General features: G+C 39.3%; 1 protein-coding gene across 11 annotated transcripts in view; it reads right to left on the bottom strand.

Moving 5' to 3' along the window:
* The window catches only part of dgkh (diacylglycerol kinase, eta), a 95,486-nt gene that overhangs the window by 6,254 nt on the left and 74,836 nt on the right, over window positions 1-14,396 (bottom strand). For 4 of the 11 annotated variants that reach the window (XM_078939811.1, XM_078939817.1, XM_004081627.5 and 1 more), the window contains 10 exons: window positions 14,167-14,263; window positions 9,631-9,738; window positions 8,799-8,912; window positions 8,589-8,723; window positions 8,343-8,503; window positions 8,147-8,252; window positions 7,982-8,074; window positions 7,756-7,875; window positions 5,038-5,143; window positions 4,274-4,404 (listed from right to left, as the gene is read on the bottom strand). In XM_078939811.1, coding sequence (XP_078795937.1) covers window positions 4,274-4,404; window positions 5,038-5,143; window positions 7,756-7,875; window positions 7,982-8,074; window positions 8,147-8,252; window positions 8,343-8,503; window positions 8,589-8,723; window positions 8,799-8,912; window positions 9,631-9,738; window positions 14,167-14,263 — 1,171 coding nt within the window. Of the gene's footprint in view, window positions 1-4,273; window positions 4,405-5,037; window positions 5,166-7,755; window positions 7,876-7,981; window positions 8,075-8,146; window positions 8,253-8,342; window positions 8,504-8,588; window positions 8,724-8,798; window positions 8,913-9,630; window positions 9,739-14,166; window positions 14,264-14,396 lie in introns of all 11 variants that reach the window. The other 7 variants (XM_078939814.1, XM_078939818.1, XM_078939815.1 and 4 more) reach the window with 5 other exon arrangements.

Below are 14,396 nucleotides of genomic sequence, written 5' to 3' on the forward strand. Positions count from 1 at the left end.
ATCATGAGAAAGGGAGGTAGCACAGTTCACAACTGAGCTCCACCTGTCAGACTGCCATTGACACAAGTATCAAGCTCCTCCGTTTTCCCTTAGCTTTTCGGTTTGATCTTTGATCTGCAACTGTTCTTAGCATACAACTTTGACTAACAGGAGCATCTAAGCTATTTTTTGTTGAAATGCTTAAACTACGGCCCCCAAAATGTTGTTATTAAATCCCAATAAGACAGCAATTCTCTCTTCTGGCGATAGATTTGATCTGTAGAGGGGCAAAAAAGTATTTAGTCAGCAACCAATTGTGCAAATTCTCCTACTTAAAAAGATGAGAGAGGCCTGTAATTGTCATCATAGGTATACCTCAACCATGAGAGACAAAATGAGAATAAAAATCCAGAAAAAATCTGTCTGATCTTTAAAGAATTTATTTGTAAATTATGGTGGAAAATAAGTATTTGGTCAATAACAAAAGTTCAACTCACTACTTTGTTATATACTATTTGCTGGCAATGACAGCAGTCAAATGTTTTCTGTAAGTCTTCACAAGGATTTCACAAACTGTTGCTGGTATTTTGGCCCATTCCTCCATGCAGGTCTTCTCTAGAGCAGTGATGTTTTAGGGCTGTCGCTGGGCAACACAGACTTTTAACTCCCTCGACAGACTTTCTGTGAGGTTGAGATCTGGAGACTGGCTAAGACCCTCTAGGACCTTGAAATGCTTCTAACGAAACCACTCCTTCGTTACTCTAGCACATTTAATCTTTAGTGCACTTAACTAATGGAAAGGTTTTCAGTCTAAATCTGACAATTCTTTCCTTTACATGGATCAGTCGTTCTGGTCCCTTTGCTGAAAAACAGCCCCAAACCACATTCTTTACTAAAGGTATGGTGTTCTCTGGATGGAACTCAGCTTCCTCCTTCAAACATGATGAGTAGAGTTCTTACCAAAAAGTTCTATTTTGGTTTCATCTGATCATATGACAGTCTCCAAATCCTCTTTTGCTTTAGCAGGGGAACACATCTGCAGGAGTAGGGTCCCTGATGGTAAAGTGTGTAACTGATGGTAGTAACCTGTGTTACTTTGGTCCCAGCTCTCTGCAGGTCATTCACTAGGTCCCCTGTGTGGTTCTAGGATTTTTGCTCACTGTTCTTGTGATCATTTTCACCTCATGGGGTGAGATCTTGCGGGGAGCTCCAGATGGAAGGAGATTATCAGTGGTCTTGTGTGTCTGTCATTTCCACTTGATTTCTTCACACCAAGCTGCTAATCTATTGCAGATTCAGTCCTTCTAGCCTGGTGTTGGTAAACAATTTGACTTCTGGTGTCATTTCAGAGCTCTTTGGTCTAGGCCATAGTGGATTTTAGAGTACGTCTCTTTGTTGACAGGTATATTTTATATAGATAACAAGTTCAAACAGGTGCCATTAAAACAGGTAATGTGTGGAGGACAGATGATCCTCTCACAGAAGAAGTTACAGGTTTGTGAGAGCCAGAAATCTTGTTTGTTTGTAGGTGACCAAATACTTATTTTCTACCAAAAATTACAAATAAATTCTTTAAAAATCAGACAATGAAACATATTTGAGGTATAACTATGGTGAAAATTACAGGCGTCTCTCATCTTTTTAAGAGGGAGTACTTGAAAAATTGGTGACTGACTAAATATATAAACCGAAACTGGTCTTAACTGAATTTGCTGAGATTCAGATTGCAAATGTGTTATACCCAGGAAATGGCCAATTCCAGAATTTTATGTGACAACTATTAGGAAAGAAAGGCTGTAGAAATGGCTCGTGTCGCCACAGAAAGTGGAAATTGCACGGACTATTGAGCTTGTTCTCACAGTTACTGTCCACTTATAATAGACATGGTTTTAAGCACTCTAAGAAACAGCTATTTATTTTTGGAATATGCACTAGAAATAATGGTAATAATTAGTCATAATAGTTTTAAAACTGATCTTAAGAAGTCAACACAGTAGTTACTGTTTTCTTCTTTCTCTTTCGGCTTTTCCCATCAGGGGTCGCCACAGCGAATCATCCTTTTCCACCTCACTCTATCATGGACATCTTCTACCCTAACATTAGCCAACTTCATGTCCTCTGTTAAGACATCCATGTATCTCCTCTTTGGCCGTCCTCTTGCCCTCCTGCCAGGCAGCTCCATCTCCAACATCCTTCTACCAATATATCCACTATCCCTCCTCTGAACGTGTCCAAACCATCTCAGTCTGGCTTCTCTGACTTTGTCGCTAACACAGGCAACATGAGCCGTCCCTCTGATGTACTCGTTCCTTATCCTGTCTAACCTGGTCACTCCTAAGGAGAACCTCAACATCTTCATCTCCGCTACCTCCATCTCAGCCTGTTGTCTCTGTCTCACTGCTACCGTCTCTAACCCATAGAGCAGAGCTGGTCTCACCACTGTCTTGTACACCTTTCCTTTGAGTCTTGCTGGCACTCTTCTGTCACACAACACTCCTGACACTTTCCTCCAACCGCTCCAACCTGCCTGCACTCGCCTCCGTAGTTACTGTTTTGCCTTATCTATTTCTTTAAATATGCGAAGTGTTCACATTCACTATTCCAGTCAAAGTTGTAACATTTAACACTCATTCATAACCTGATTGGTAAAGGCAGGAACCAGACAATGAATTGGAGCAAATGGAGACAATAACTGTGCCTGACTGCATTTGTGACACTAAAACAAATGATATAACCCAATGCACCTCAACATCTCTCAGGACACCCAAGTCATTGTCTGTTCCCAGTGCTGTCTGATAATACTTTTGTTTTTTTAAATCTCTACATTAAGTGTTTCTTTGTTGTACAATGTGATGCTTTATTTGCCAGTAACAGCAGCAGATGTCAGGATCAATAACTTATTTGAGTATCGATAGGGTATCTACAGGAGGGTCACTGGAGCCTATCCCAGCTATCGTAGGATACACCTGAGACAGGATGTCAGTCCATGGCAGACCCACATACTTTTTAGAGAGTCACAACTCAATTTATTTCTCATTTTTTGTAGGAAGTGCATAAAGAAAATCCTCACATGCACATGGAAAACATGTCAACTCCACACGAAAAAGTCACGGCTGGGATTAATAACTGCTATATAGACAGTTCATGATGGAATTTTTGATTTTCAAAATAAAAACAGTCATTTTTGCAAAAAACCAAAACATGAAACCTTTTCTTTAATACACAATGAAAGATTATAATCTCACAATAGGGGTGGGATCAAATACATTCACTTCCTCTAACATCCTTTCCAGCAGCAAATCAAACTCTATTTGTCAATCAAAATACTTGATGAAGCTAATGTGTCTTATGTGTATGTATAACTGCAACATCTTTTTATGATTATGAGTAATTACACTTTTAAGAAGATGTCATCATATTCTTTCATCTTTGTTTATTTCCTTTATTTTCTAATCACTTTTTGATTCAGAATTTGTTTATTTCAAGCAATCAAAACAAAAATATAACTAAAGAAGAAAAACAATAGAAATATATATTTAAGCATTTAAACTTAGGATAATCAGGCAGAAATTGATTGGAAAATGAACACGTGCATATATCCACATACACATGTAAACAATTCAATTATAATGACTTAATTATAAAATGGAAATATTAGTATTTATCCATACAATACATGATACATTTAAACCATTAAATATTATTATATATATTAATTTATATGATATATCTATGTTTTGTAATTTTTGTATTACAAAACATAGATTTTTCCATTTTTCCTCAGTTTTAATGCTTGAAATAAGCCAATAAAAAGAATTAAAGAAATTTCTTTTGAGTTATCTTCATACAATATCACATTTACACATTTAATGTTTTGCCTATTAAATTTGTTACCACTAATACAACAAAAAATTAAGAAACAATTATTTTTAGTTTCCCGTGGACTGTCTGTGTATGTTGATGACTTCATGTTCAACTTCAAGTTAATTCAAGTGCAACATCAAATTTTGTTCATTTCCAGCCAACCTTTTTTTAAACTTTTGACCTTGAACCTTTTCTTTCATTCTGTACTGTAGAAGACTTCCCTGCCCTTTAGCAGTGTTAGAGAATATCACAGCTCAGTATTATCAAGAGACAGTCAGACAGTAGAAGCCAAGCAGAGCAATGCAGCACAGAGTGAGAGGGGGTAAAAACAAGGAGACATCCAACAAGCCCATAGACAGAGAAAAAAGCTGTGGGTTAACAGAGATAGTCCATACAAATTCACTCAGTGTCAACATGTGTGTGTTTGTACCTTCAGGTCTCTTCTCTCCAGGTGCAGCAGCTCAGAGCCACGAATGTCATGTCGACTGAAGATGTCTCTGTACTCCCCCAGACTCATCTGTTCCAGCCAGATGCCCACCTCCTCTGTGCTCCACCTCTCTACTACACACACGCATACCACACAACAACACACACAAAATAGAGCAGAAGGAGGCTCAGAGCGCCTCTGAGGCCCAGCACCCAACGCAACATTCCACACAGGTGGTTCAACTTCACCGATGGGCATTACTCAAGGTATAAGGTTGTGGGGGAAAGGAGGGAAAAGAAAGCAGGTGCAGCAACTAGCAGAGGAGGAAGAAGGAATAACACAAAAGCTCTGCGATCAGGAAAGTTTCATGCAATTCACTGAAACACAGTGAAGGCAGGCGCAGCAAGGAGGAAGTCTGCGTCAACCGCTGGAAGTTCTAGCTCATTCCACACCAGTTCAGATATCAATAGATGGATGAAGGTTCCATAATTCTATTCCAGGCCACGTTTTAACTACAAATCTGATGCTAATATTCTGCAACCAGTGCTATTTTAAAGAAAGATATCAGGAAAAACTAAAGAATGGCAGCACCTTCCTTAAGTTTCAAGTTTTTGCACATCAGAACACAAAGGTTTTTTGAAAATGATAATCGTGGTAATTGCTATTGTGCAAAAAAAAAAACCCCGCTTCAAATCTAAATTCCACTTTTCGAGTTTATTTGGGCCCTTATCAGCTCAATAATGAAGGAAAAGGGGGGCCAGCAATACCTGATTGAGGGCTGGTCCTCTTGGCTGCCTTCTCTTTCTTGAACTTGGGCACAATACGAAACACACTGCTGCGACTGTTCCTCTTTCCGTAACCAAGAGAGGGGTCCTGTCACATAAACACAGTGAACCTAAAGCCTTTCATTTAGCTATTCAATCCCCTTTACACAGACATTTTTGCATGCAATATAGTTGCGAAAAAATGGTGGAAATAATGGCCAACTTAAATGATCAAGTCAATGCAAGGTAAAGAAGAAGTAGAACAGGTTGTGAACACAGTATTCTGTTTTAGGATTAAAACCACTTTACTTTGACAGGAACACTGTAACCTTTACTTTTCATAAAAATTAGTGATGTTAAGCTCGAGCCTTTCGGCTCAACACAATCATTTGAAGCGGGAGTGTCCCTCCGATGTGTTTCAAACCTGGTTTTAAAGATCTACTCAGATCATCTTTTGATCTGTTATCAAAGCCTTCCCATATGGAAAGAAAATAGTCTCATCTGATTTGTGTGTGCATAATTCTTGATCTGTAAATTATACAATACATTTTGTGCGTAACTTTGTGTACTTGCACGCACACACACAAAACCGCATTTACACACAAATCGGATTTGAGACTCTTTTTACATAACCAAGATCCGTGTGTAAGTGATGCGTTTATCTGCTGCTAGAATGCTGGATCATCAGCGTTTTCTTATCAGCCGTTTTTATCTTAGATTGTGAATAGCTGGTGAATAGGTTTGTCCACTTTCTTAAACAGATATGCCCATTAGATAATATAAAAGTATATGCGTTTTTAAAACACTCTGAAGTTTTTCTATTCTCATCACTTTCTTGCGGCTGCGTTTTCCCTGCAGCACCTCTGCAAGCAGAGCGTGGGCAGAGTTGATCAGCTCTACTCCCGGCTCTCTGGGGCAAGCAGGCAGCACCAGGTCCTTCTCCACACCCAGGTCATAGGTCTGCTCGACCATCCGCTCTCTGGGTGTCGAGGAGGACCTCACTCTGTTCGCTCTCTGTCCGCGGAAGACCTCCGCAGCTGCCAGGACTTTACCTCATAGTTGAGGTATACCTATGATGAAAGTTACAGACCTTTTATCTTTTTAAGTGGGAGACCTTGCACAATTGTTGGCTGACTAAATACTTTTTTGCCCCACTGTAAGGTGCTCTGGATTACAGGTCTTTTTTTTTTTCAATTAAGGCTTTTAAGCGTGAAAAATACGGTAGTCTTTTAGGGGGGGAATTCGAATATAGCCCCTGTCTTTGTCAGATCAGAGTTTATAACATCATAGAGGACTCAAAATGGCCACCAAAACAGGAACGAGTGCTAGCAAACACATCCACCATAAGAAGATGTGCTGTTATTGAAATGATGTAGCTTTTCAACTGTGCACTAGATCTGCCTAAAATTTAAAGCTGTGGTAAATGCTAGCTAGCTACACGGAGAGATTACAAGAGCAGAGTAAAGCAGGGGACAGACAGTGCTCATCAGGAAGTTGAAATGACAGGAATGTGTATAGTAGACAAGTTGTTTTGTAAATGTCAGATTTTGCCATTCCTATCCAAAATGCTAATCAGAAATACCCAAATCCGGGCCTCGAGGTACAGTCTTTTCCAGAAACCCTGTCTTATTTGTTTCTGATTACCTGGATCACGTGTGTTTAGCCAGTAAGGAGCTTCAATGGCAGGTTGGTTGGAAAACATGCAGGACACCGGCCCTCAAGGCCTGGATTTGGGAACCCCTACCCTAATCCTATATTAAAGGCTGGAGAACATGATTTAATATTGAAAAACACCAGATCAAATCACTTCGGAGGTTTAACGTGGATCAGTAGTCCCAACTTTTTTTGGCACCACAGATCAGTTTAATGTCAAACAATAATTTTCTGGACTAGCCTTTATGGTGTGGCAGATAAACAATACCATAAAAAATTATGCAACCATTAACAAAAAGTGTTTTCTAAGTAAGATAACAAACATGAATCCAAAACGTGTGCAACTTTATTAGCAGCATCCTCGTAACATTAAAGAATTGCTTGCATTATTTGCAGAGTGAGCCCGCTGCACGGACATATCCATATTTCAGGTAGATCTCCTGCTTTTGTCTGTTAAATGCAGCTTTTTCTTTTTCTTTGAAACTGTGTCTCTTCTTCTGTTTCCCTATTGGCTCTTTTCTGCACAAAGAAACTTTCCAACAACCTTTTTGTTTTGTTTTTAAATTTTAGCTTAAATTACTTTAAATTACTTTAGCAGTAATTTATTAAGCCTAACTAGATGGAGTAGATCTATTTGCAAGTCAAGTGAGCAACTTGACATGCATCACACTTCATCACAAACAGAGGTAGTAGATAAAATCCGGTAGTTTCCAAAATAAGACATCCTTTGGAATCAGATAATAACTTAACGAAATGATGAAAGTTTTGTTTTTCTTACTTTATGGACCAGGAGACATTTTTCTGGACATCCTTTGAAGCTTAACAATTAAATTAGAATTAAAATTTGAATGTTTTATTTAATGACGCTAAAGTTTTGTTTAAAACTGTAAATTAAAGAGCACTGACAAAATTACAGGGGAATATTTTATAACTGTAACAACAATTTTCTTACACTTCCTTCCTTGTAGAAAAGCAAAGAACTAAATTAAAGTTATTAATGCGGGATGGTAACCTCTGAACACCCATCTGAAGTTGTTGGTATGTGTGTTTTCTTTCTATTGTTGTTACCTCTTCATCATTAGGCTGCAGGATGTAGTAAAGCCAGGGGACATCTCCCAGTTTTCCCAGTTCAACCTCCACACTCTGCAGAGCATTGGACAGCTGCTCTTCCTCTGGTGGGTCCAGTTGCTGCAAGAAGAAATAAAAAGTTGAGTTTACGTGAATAACGTAATGTAATGAAGTGTTTATAGCAGCATAGCATCAACATTATGAACACATTCATCTCTGAACTCACCAGGGAGACTCGACCCAGCAGAAGCGATTCAGTTTCGTTATGAAGCGCCTTGACAGTGCTGGACACTTCAATGGCTGTGTTCCTTGTCAGGCTCTGAAAGGGAACACAAGTGTTGTGCAGTCAATGACTTAGAACTTTTGCAATTGTTTGAAATTCCCAGCTCACCTCTGGAAACTTGGGGTGAGTTTTGTTGATAGCATGAGATGCAGCATTGACAGCGTGAGCGAGCTCCTGCTCTAAAAGCCCATTAGTCTTTGCAGCCTCACATATTCTGTGATTAAACAAAACAAGTAGAGTGGGCTTAATTTAAAATCTCAAAATTACTATAAGGTCAATGACCAGATTTTTCATTTTAGTTTACCTTGTGATGAGCTCTTCTGCAGCTCTGGCACAACTCTGCACCAGGGTGGCCTCTTCCTCTGTTGCCAGATCCACGGACTGCTGAGAGTAGAGGTGAGGCCTGAGAGGCGGCTTGTCATACTTCAGCTTGTCCTCCCATGACTTCAGTGTGTTCTCAAACGCCTGGGGAAAGATCACAGCCAATATTACAATTTATTTGTTTATTGTGTATTCTAAAATATACTTTATAATTTTAGATGCTCCTCACCCTGTCTCTGGTGAGCATCTGAGCTCTGTTCTTATGCTGTATCTTTATTACTCCAGGCGGCTGGACCCAGGCCTCACCATCCACCTGAATAGGAACGCCCTCATCACCGAGGATGGTGATCTTCACTGTTCGGCACTGATTCAGACAGAGGGTCACAACAGATTTCTGACAACATTTCTACCTTAAGTTTTAAGTACTAGATCTTCTCACCTGTGCAATGCGATGATGCTGCAGCTTGATGACTCTAGACATGGCCATCTGCATGCTCCCAAATACAGCCACCACCTCAAGGATCTTGTCATCAAAAGATGGAGCACAGAAGATCTACAAAAATAAATTATTTTTTTAAAATGCACGATTGATTCAGATTTAATTTGCACAGTGACTTAAATGCCTCCAGCTGAGTACAGCTTAAAGAGACAGACGGGTTGGTGCTTTGAAACTTTGGCAGTAGTCAAAGGTGGGTGCCTCAACAACCCTATCCATGAACAAAGACTAAACATCAAAACTTGGAGTATCGCCATGTAGTGGGAAGGAGCCTGAGTTTATGCGAAGGTCACCAGTCTGTTGAAGGGAGGCATGAACTTGTTAAAAGCAAGTAGATTGGTGAGGTTGCAACTTGACTTTAGCACAAAATCTGCACCTCACGTGTCAGCTGACAGATGTTAAGCAGCAGCTATTGAGTCTTGGGTGCTTATTGGAAGAACTATGACCCAAACAGTGCAGATATCACATCTCCAACCTACATTATTCCCATCTACTGGAAGGCATGCAGAGGACCATGGGAGTACCAGTTCTTAATATGCACACTTACTGCTAAGGTCTCACTTTCAACCTTTTAATATACTATATAATTGTTCAAACACAGTTTCACAAGAGAAGTTGACAAAGCTCCTATCCATTCATTAAGTAGGCAAAGATCTATATATTTTTCTCCTGAAGGAAACTGTGCTGTCTACAGAGGATTGAGCAAGGCACTAAAGTTATTTTAAAGTCAGAATGAAACGAATTGGCAAGGAAAAGACATTGTGGATTTACGTACATCATCCTCTTTGGTGCCTCCCCAGAAGTTCGTTCCACCTGCATAGCTGGGAATGTTTAACACTGCGATCCCCTGAAGACTGGGTAAGGGGATGTACTGACCATCACACTGGAGAAAAACACACAATGCCCATGATAAATACACTTTGCCGTTTCCTTTAATAAGGTTTCAGGACAGTTTATTTGGTGCATATTTTATATGTAGTTTCAAAGTGGAGAAAACTGAAAATATTCAAATCTATGGGACCTCAATGTGAAAAACAAAAAATGATGCGAGAACATAAAAAACAGAAGAGAACTGAACAAAAATGGATTTTGATGATATTTAAAGAATTTCAAAAAACTAAAACCATTGAAAATGTCTGAAAACATCATATTCCAAACCAACTGTTAGGCTGATATGTCTGCATGCATGTCTGCATGTACGGTACGTCTGCATGTACGGTACGTCTGCATGTACGTCTGCATGTACGGTACATCTGCATGTACGGTACGCCGCCCGCCGCCCGCCCGCCTCTCTGCCTGCACGTACGTTTGTATGTATATCTGTCTGTATGTCTGTATGTATGTATGAATAAATCTTTTAAAAATATAAACACAATGGCAGATTCTTTTTTTTTCAGTTCAATGACGAAGAATTCCAAATTTTTATGACGCCATCATACTTTTAATTTAAGTAAATGTACTAGAATGTAATATATAAAACATTTTAAAGCATTTATTCTGTGTTTTGTAATAGCATGCTCTTTCATTGCATCCTCCCTAATACGATTCAGTCACTATCCCTTTTTAGAAAGATTTAATCTTGGTAGTAATTCCAAGTCCCAATCCAGCTCCCACAGTTCTACTGGGCCCACACCACTTATCATCCACATTTACTCAACCTTCAGTTATCCAAATCTCTAATTCAAAATTCTAAAATCTAAACCTGTCAACTTAATCCACTTCCTATAGCTCTGGTCAAGGCTTCTCTCCACTCCCTGTCCCCTCTTCTTACCAACATTATTCACTTTAAAAATTCTGGATCAGACCTCTCCAACCTCACTCATTTCCGCCCCCATCTCTGATCTCCCATTCATCTTAAAAGTCTTGAAAAAAACTATTGCAGCAAAACTTCAAACACCTTTCTAGTTAAAATTTGAATGAACGGTTCCAGTCTGGCTTCCGTCCCCTTCACAGCACAGAAACGGCTAAAATCTCCAGCGTTCTCCTCCTTACTGGTCTTCTTTCCATCCTCCTCTGCCTTTGACATAATCTCTCATACCATCTTCCTAGAAAGACACTCTACCATCTTTATTACAAACATACCCCTCAACTTGTTCCATTCACATCTACCACGCTCTACTCAGTTTATTAAGCTACTTAGATAAATCATTTAGTTCCCGCCCCAACGGCTGTGCCCCAGGGATCTGTTCTGGGGCTCATTCTATTTATACATTCCCTTTTACCCCTTGGTCATTTTTTCCCCTGAACACAACGTTCACGTTTACTGTTGTACAGATAACACCCATCTCTACATAGCTACTAAACCCGATTCCTCTCTTCCACCCACTGGGTGACATCCTTGACAGCACCTTCTTCTTCACATCTTCCACTGTTTTCGTACTTCCCTAAATCCTTCTTCCATACCTTCCTAGTCCACAGCCTCATCACCTCCTGCCAGGATTACTGCAATTCTAATACAGTTTGCAATATCTAGGTGTAGGTATTGTCATGGTTTGAGTTTTTGTTGTGTCTTGTTTTTCGTTTTAGTTCTTGTTCTGTCTTGTTTGGTTCTGTTTCCTGTTTTATTTTGAAAGGTTTCCTGTCTTGTCATAATTCTTGAGTTTTACTTCCTTTGGTCCCCATCTGCCCTGATCGTTTTCACCTGTATCTTGTCTGCCCTGTCTGTATTTAAGTCTTGTCTCTGCCTTCCTCCTGTGCTGGTCCATTAGCCTTTGTCTCGGTGTTCACGTCTTCATGCCATGTTCCTTGTTTCATGCCACGCCACAGTGAGTTTTTGTTTTTGGTTGTGTCATCCTGCTCTGCAGCGTCTTTTGTTTTGTATTAAACCCTCTAGTCCCTGATCCTCGTGCCTCCGCCTCTGCATCTGGGTCCTACCGGCTCTCGAGCCTCCCCCCTCACGCCGTGACAGGTATGATGCTATTGTTTTGTCTGATCATGCCCCCCCTTTTAATGGACATAAAATTTAGCACCCTAGACTAAAAACGTCCACCATGGTGGCTTAATGTTCGTTTATTGGCCAAATAAAATTGTGTCAGTTTTGTCTCTGGGCAGATTGAATTCTTCTTAAGTACCAACCGAACTCCAGGGGTTCGGTTGGTACTGGGATTCCCAGAGGAGAATTATCAGAAAGATTTTCACTCAAAGCAAAGTTTTTTCAGATATTTATAAGCTTGCAGTTTTGTTAATAGTACTTTCCCTTCATTTCCTTATTTATCTGAAACCTCGACCATAGATTCTTTGCTTTTGCCTTCTTCTACTTTGTAAGGGTCCATTTCACTCATTTACAGTCAAATATCAGCTATCCGGTCAAAAACTCTGGATACTATAAGGGCTCTTTGGGAAGATGACGTAGGTGAAACTCTCTCTGACAATGTTTGGTCTCAGATTCTGATGAGAGTACACAAGTCTTCAATATGCGCAAGACACGATCTTATGCAGTGCAAACTAGTCCATCTTGTTTATTTTACAAAATTCCGTTTATCTAAAATGTTCCCTAATAATTCTCCAGCATGCGATAGATGCCACCAATGTCCAGGAAACCTTATTCATACGTTCTGGCTTTGCCCCAAACTCCTGGGCTATTGTACTGAAGTTTTTTCAGTGATATCACGCGTTATTGACAGGAACGTGAGCCCAAACCCTCTGAGTGCGTTATCTGGGATTTCTACAGGGCCACCTTCCCTATCAAAATCTCAAAGGGACTCCCTCGCCTTTATGCCTCTTCTTTTTTTTTTTTTTTTTTTTTTTTTTTGCCTCTTGCCTCTTCTTGCAAGGAGAGTAATTTTGTTAGAGTGGAAATCACCACACTCCCCATCATCTTCGCAGTGGCTCAAGGATTTTCTGTACACCCTCAAGTTGGCAAAGATAAGAATGACATTTAATGGTTCCTTTTATAAATTTGAACAAAGGTGGCGTCCATTATTCCAAACAGTACAGCAACGATACAATTCTATTCTTTTCCAGACTAAATCACTTGTTCTGGGGGCCCCCTTTTGTCTGATTTTATCTCATGGATATGTTTACTTTTTGCTAATTTTGATCTACTCTTCTGAGAAATCTGGGCATGTGTTAAGTTACAATTGTTGAAACCTATTATTTTTCTAAAGCTTTATTAGAGAGGGTTGGTGCAGTTTTGTGTGTCTCCTTTTCTTGTTTGTTCTGTTTTATTGTTTGTTTTTGTTTTGTTTTTTCAGCTCTTTTATTAAATTAAAAAAAGATTGTGCAAAAGTACCTTTATTTCAACTGGTATCTGCGATTTGATGGAGATTTTGTACAATTTCTGCATAAAGTTTGTTCAGGTTGTACTGGAATGTAATTGCGTATGTCAGTGTAAAAGCTGTACATATGACAATAAAAGTTTCTGATTATGATTCTTAAAACAATTAAAGTTTGGAAAAGAAAAAAAATACAGTTTGCAGAGTTCAACTGGTTCAAAACTCAGCCGCCTATATTATAACACAAACACCGTCCATCCAACACATCACACCTGTTGTACTGCAGCTCCATTGGGTCCGCATTACACAACAGATTATGTACAAAATAAATTGACTCATTAGATCTGTGTGTGCGTTATTCTTGATTTGTAACTTAAATACACACAAATTTACGCACAAAATGTATCGTTACAAGTTACAAACCAAGTATTATGTACACACAAATCTGACGTTACACACTTACATGCAGTTACAGTCTATTATAGAAATACTTGTCATGATCTTGAAATCTATAAATCATCCTCCCCTTCCTAACCTATCAGACTTTGTTCATGTTGCTACACCCACCTGTTCCCCACTGCTCTCCTCGTTTATGGGGGAGCAGATCATTCATCCGCTCTGCCCCCCAGCTCTGAAACTCCCTTCCCCCTGCCCTCCGATACTTTTACTCCCTAAATTCATTAACAAGCTAGAAACCCACCTTTTCTGACTTGCATACACTGTGCTAACTTCAATGCTCCAGCCTATTATATAACTGTATATTGTTAACTATAATTTTACTGCTACTGTGTTTTAACTGTGTCCCTAAATTTTGTACTGTGACCTTGGGTTCAGAGAAAGGCGCCAAAGAAATAAAATTGATTTTTATAATAATCGTTAAGAATATTGGGACAGCTATAAAGATTAATATAGTTCCTTCTAGCCGTTTTTCTGTTATCCACTCTTATCCACTACACATGTAATGATGCCATGACATTTACAAAAAGGACTAGATAATGAAGAAGAGTGGTCGCAATATATAGATAGGTTCAGTTGACATTTTTCTTGCGGCAGTGTGTTATTTGACACTTTATTTTGTTTCGTTTATTTATTTTTACCTCTAGCTGGACCTTCTGTTCCAGATTCTTATATGTTCTTTGTAGAAGCTCCTTTGTGCCCAAAACACCATACCACATCATGTTTTTGGTTCGACTCCTGTAAAAAAAAAGAGCAAGATGTGTGAAAAACATAGACCTTTCAGATTATTCTACACTAGGTGAAAATTTGTGTTCTTTTCACAGCTCAGTGTAAAAATACCCTGAAAAAATAGACACCAAGAAAACTGGGC

The sequence above is a fragment of the Oryzias latipes genome, chromosome 21 (genome assembly GCF_053564925.1).
Source record: "Oryzias latipes strain Hd-rR chromosome 21, Olatipes_Hd-rR_3.1".
In the NCBI taxonomy this organism is placed as follows: domain Eukaryota; kingdom Metazoa; phylum Chordata; class Actinopteri; order Beloniformes; family Adrianichthyidae; genus Oryzias; species Oryzias latipes.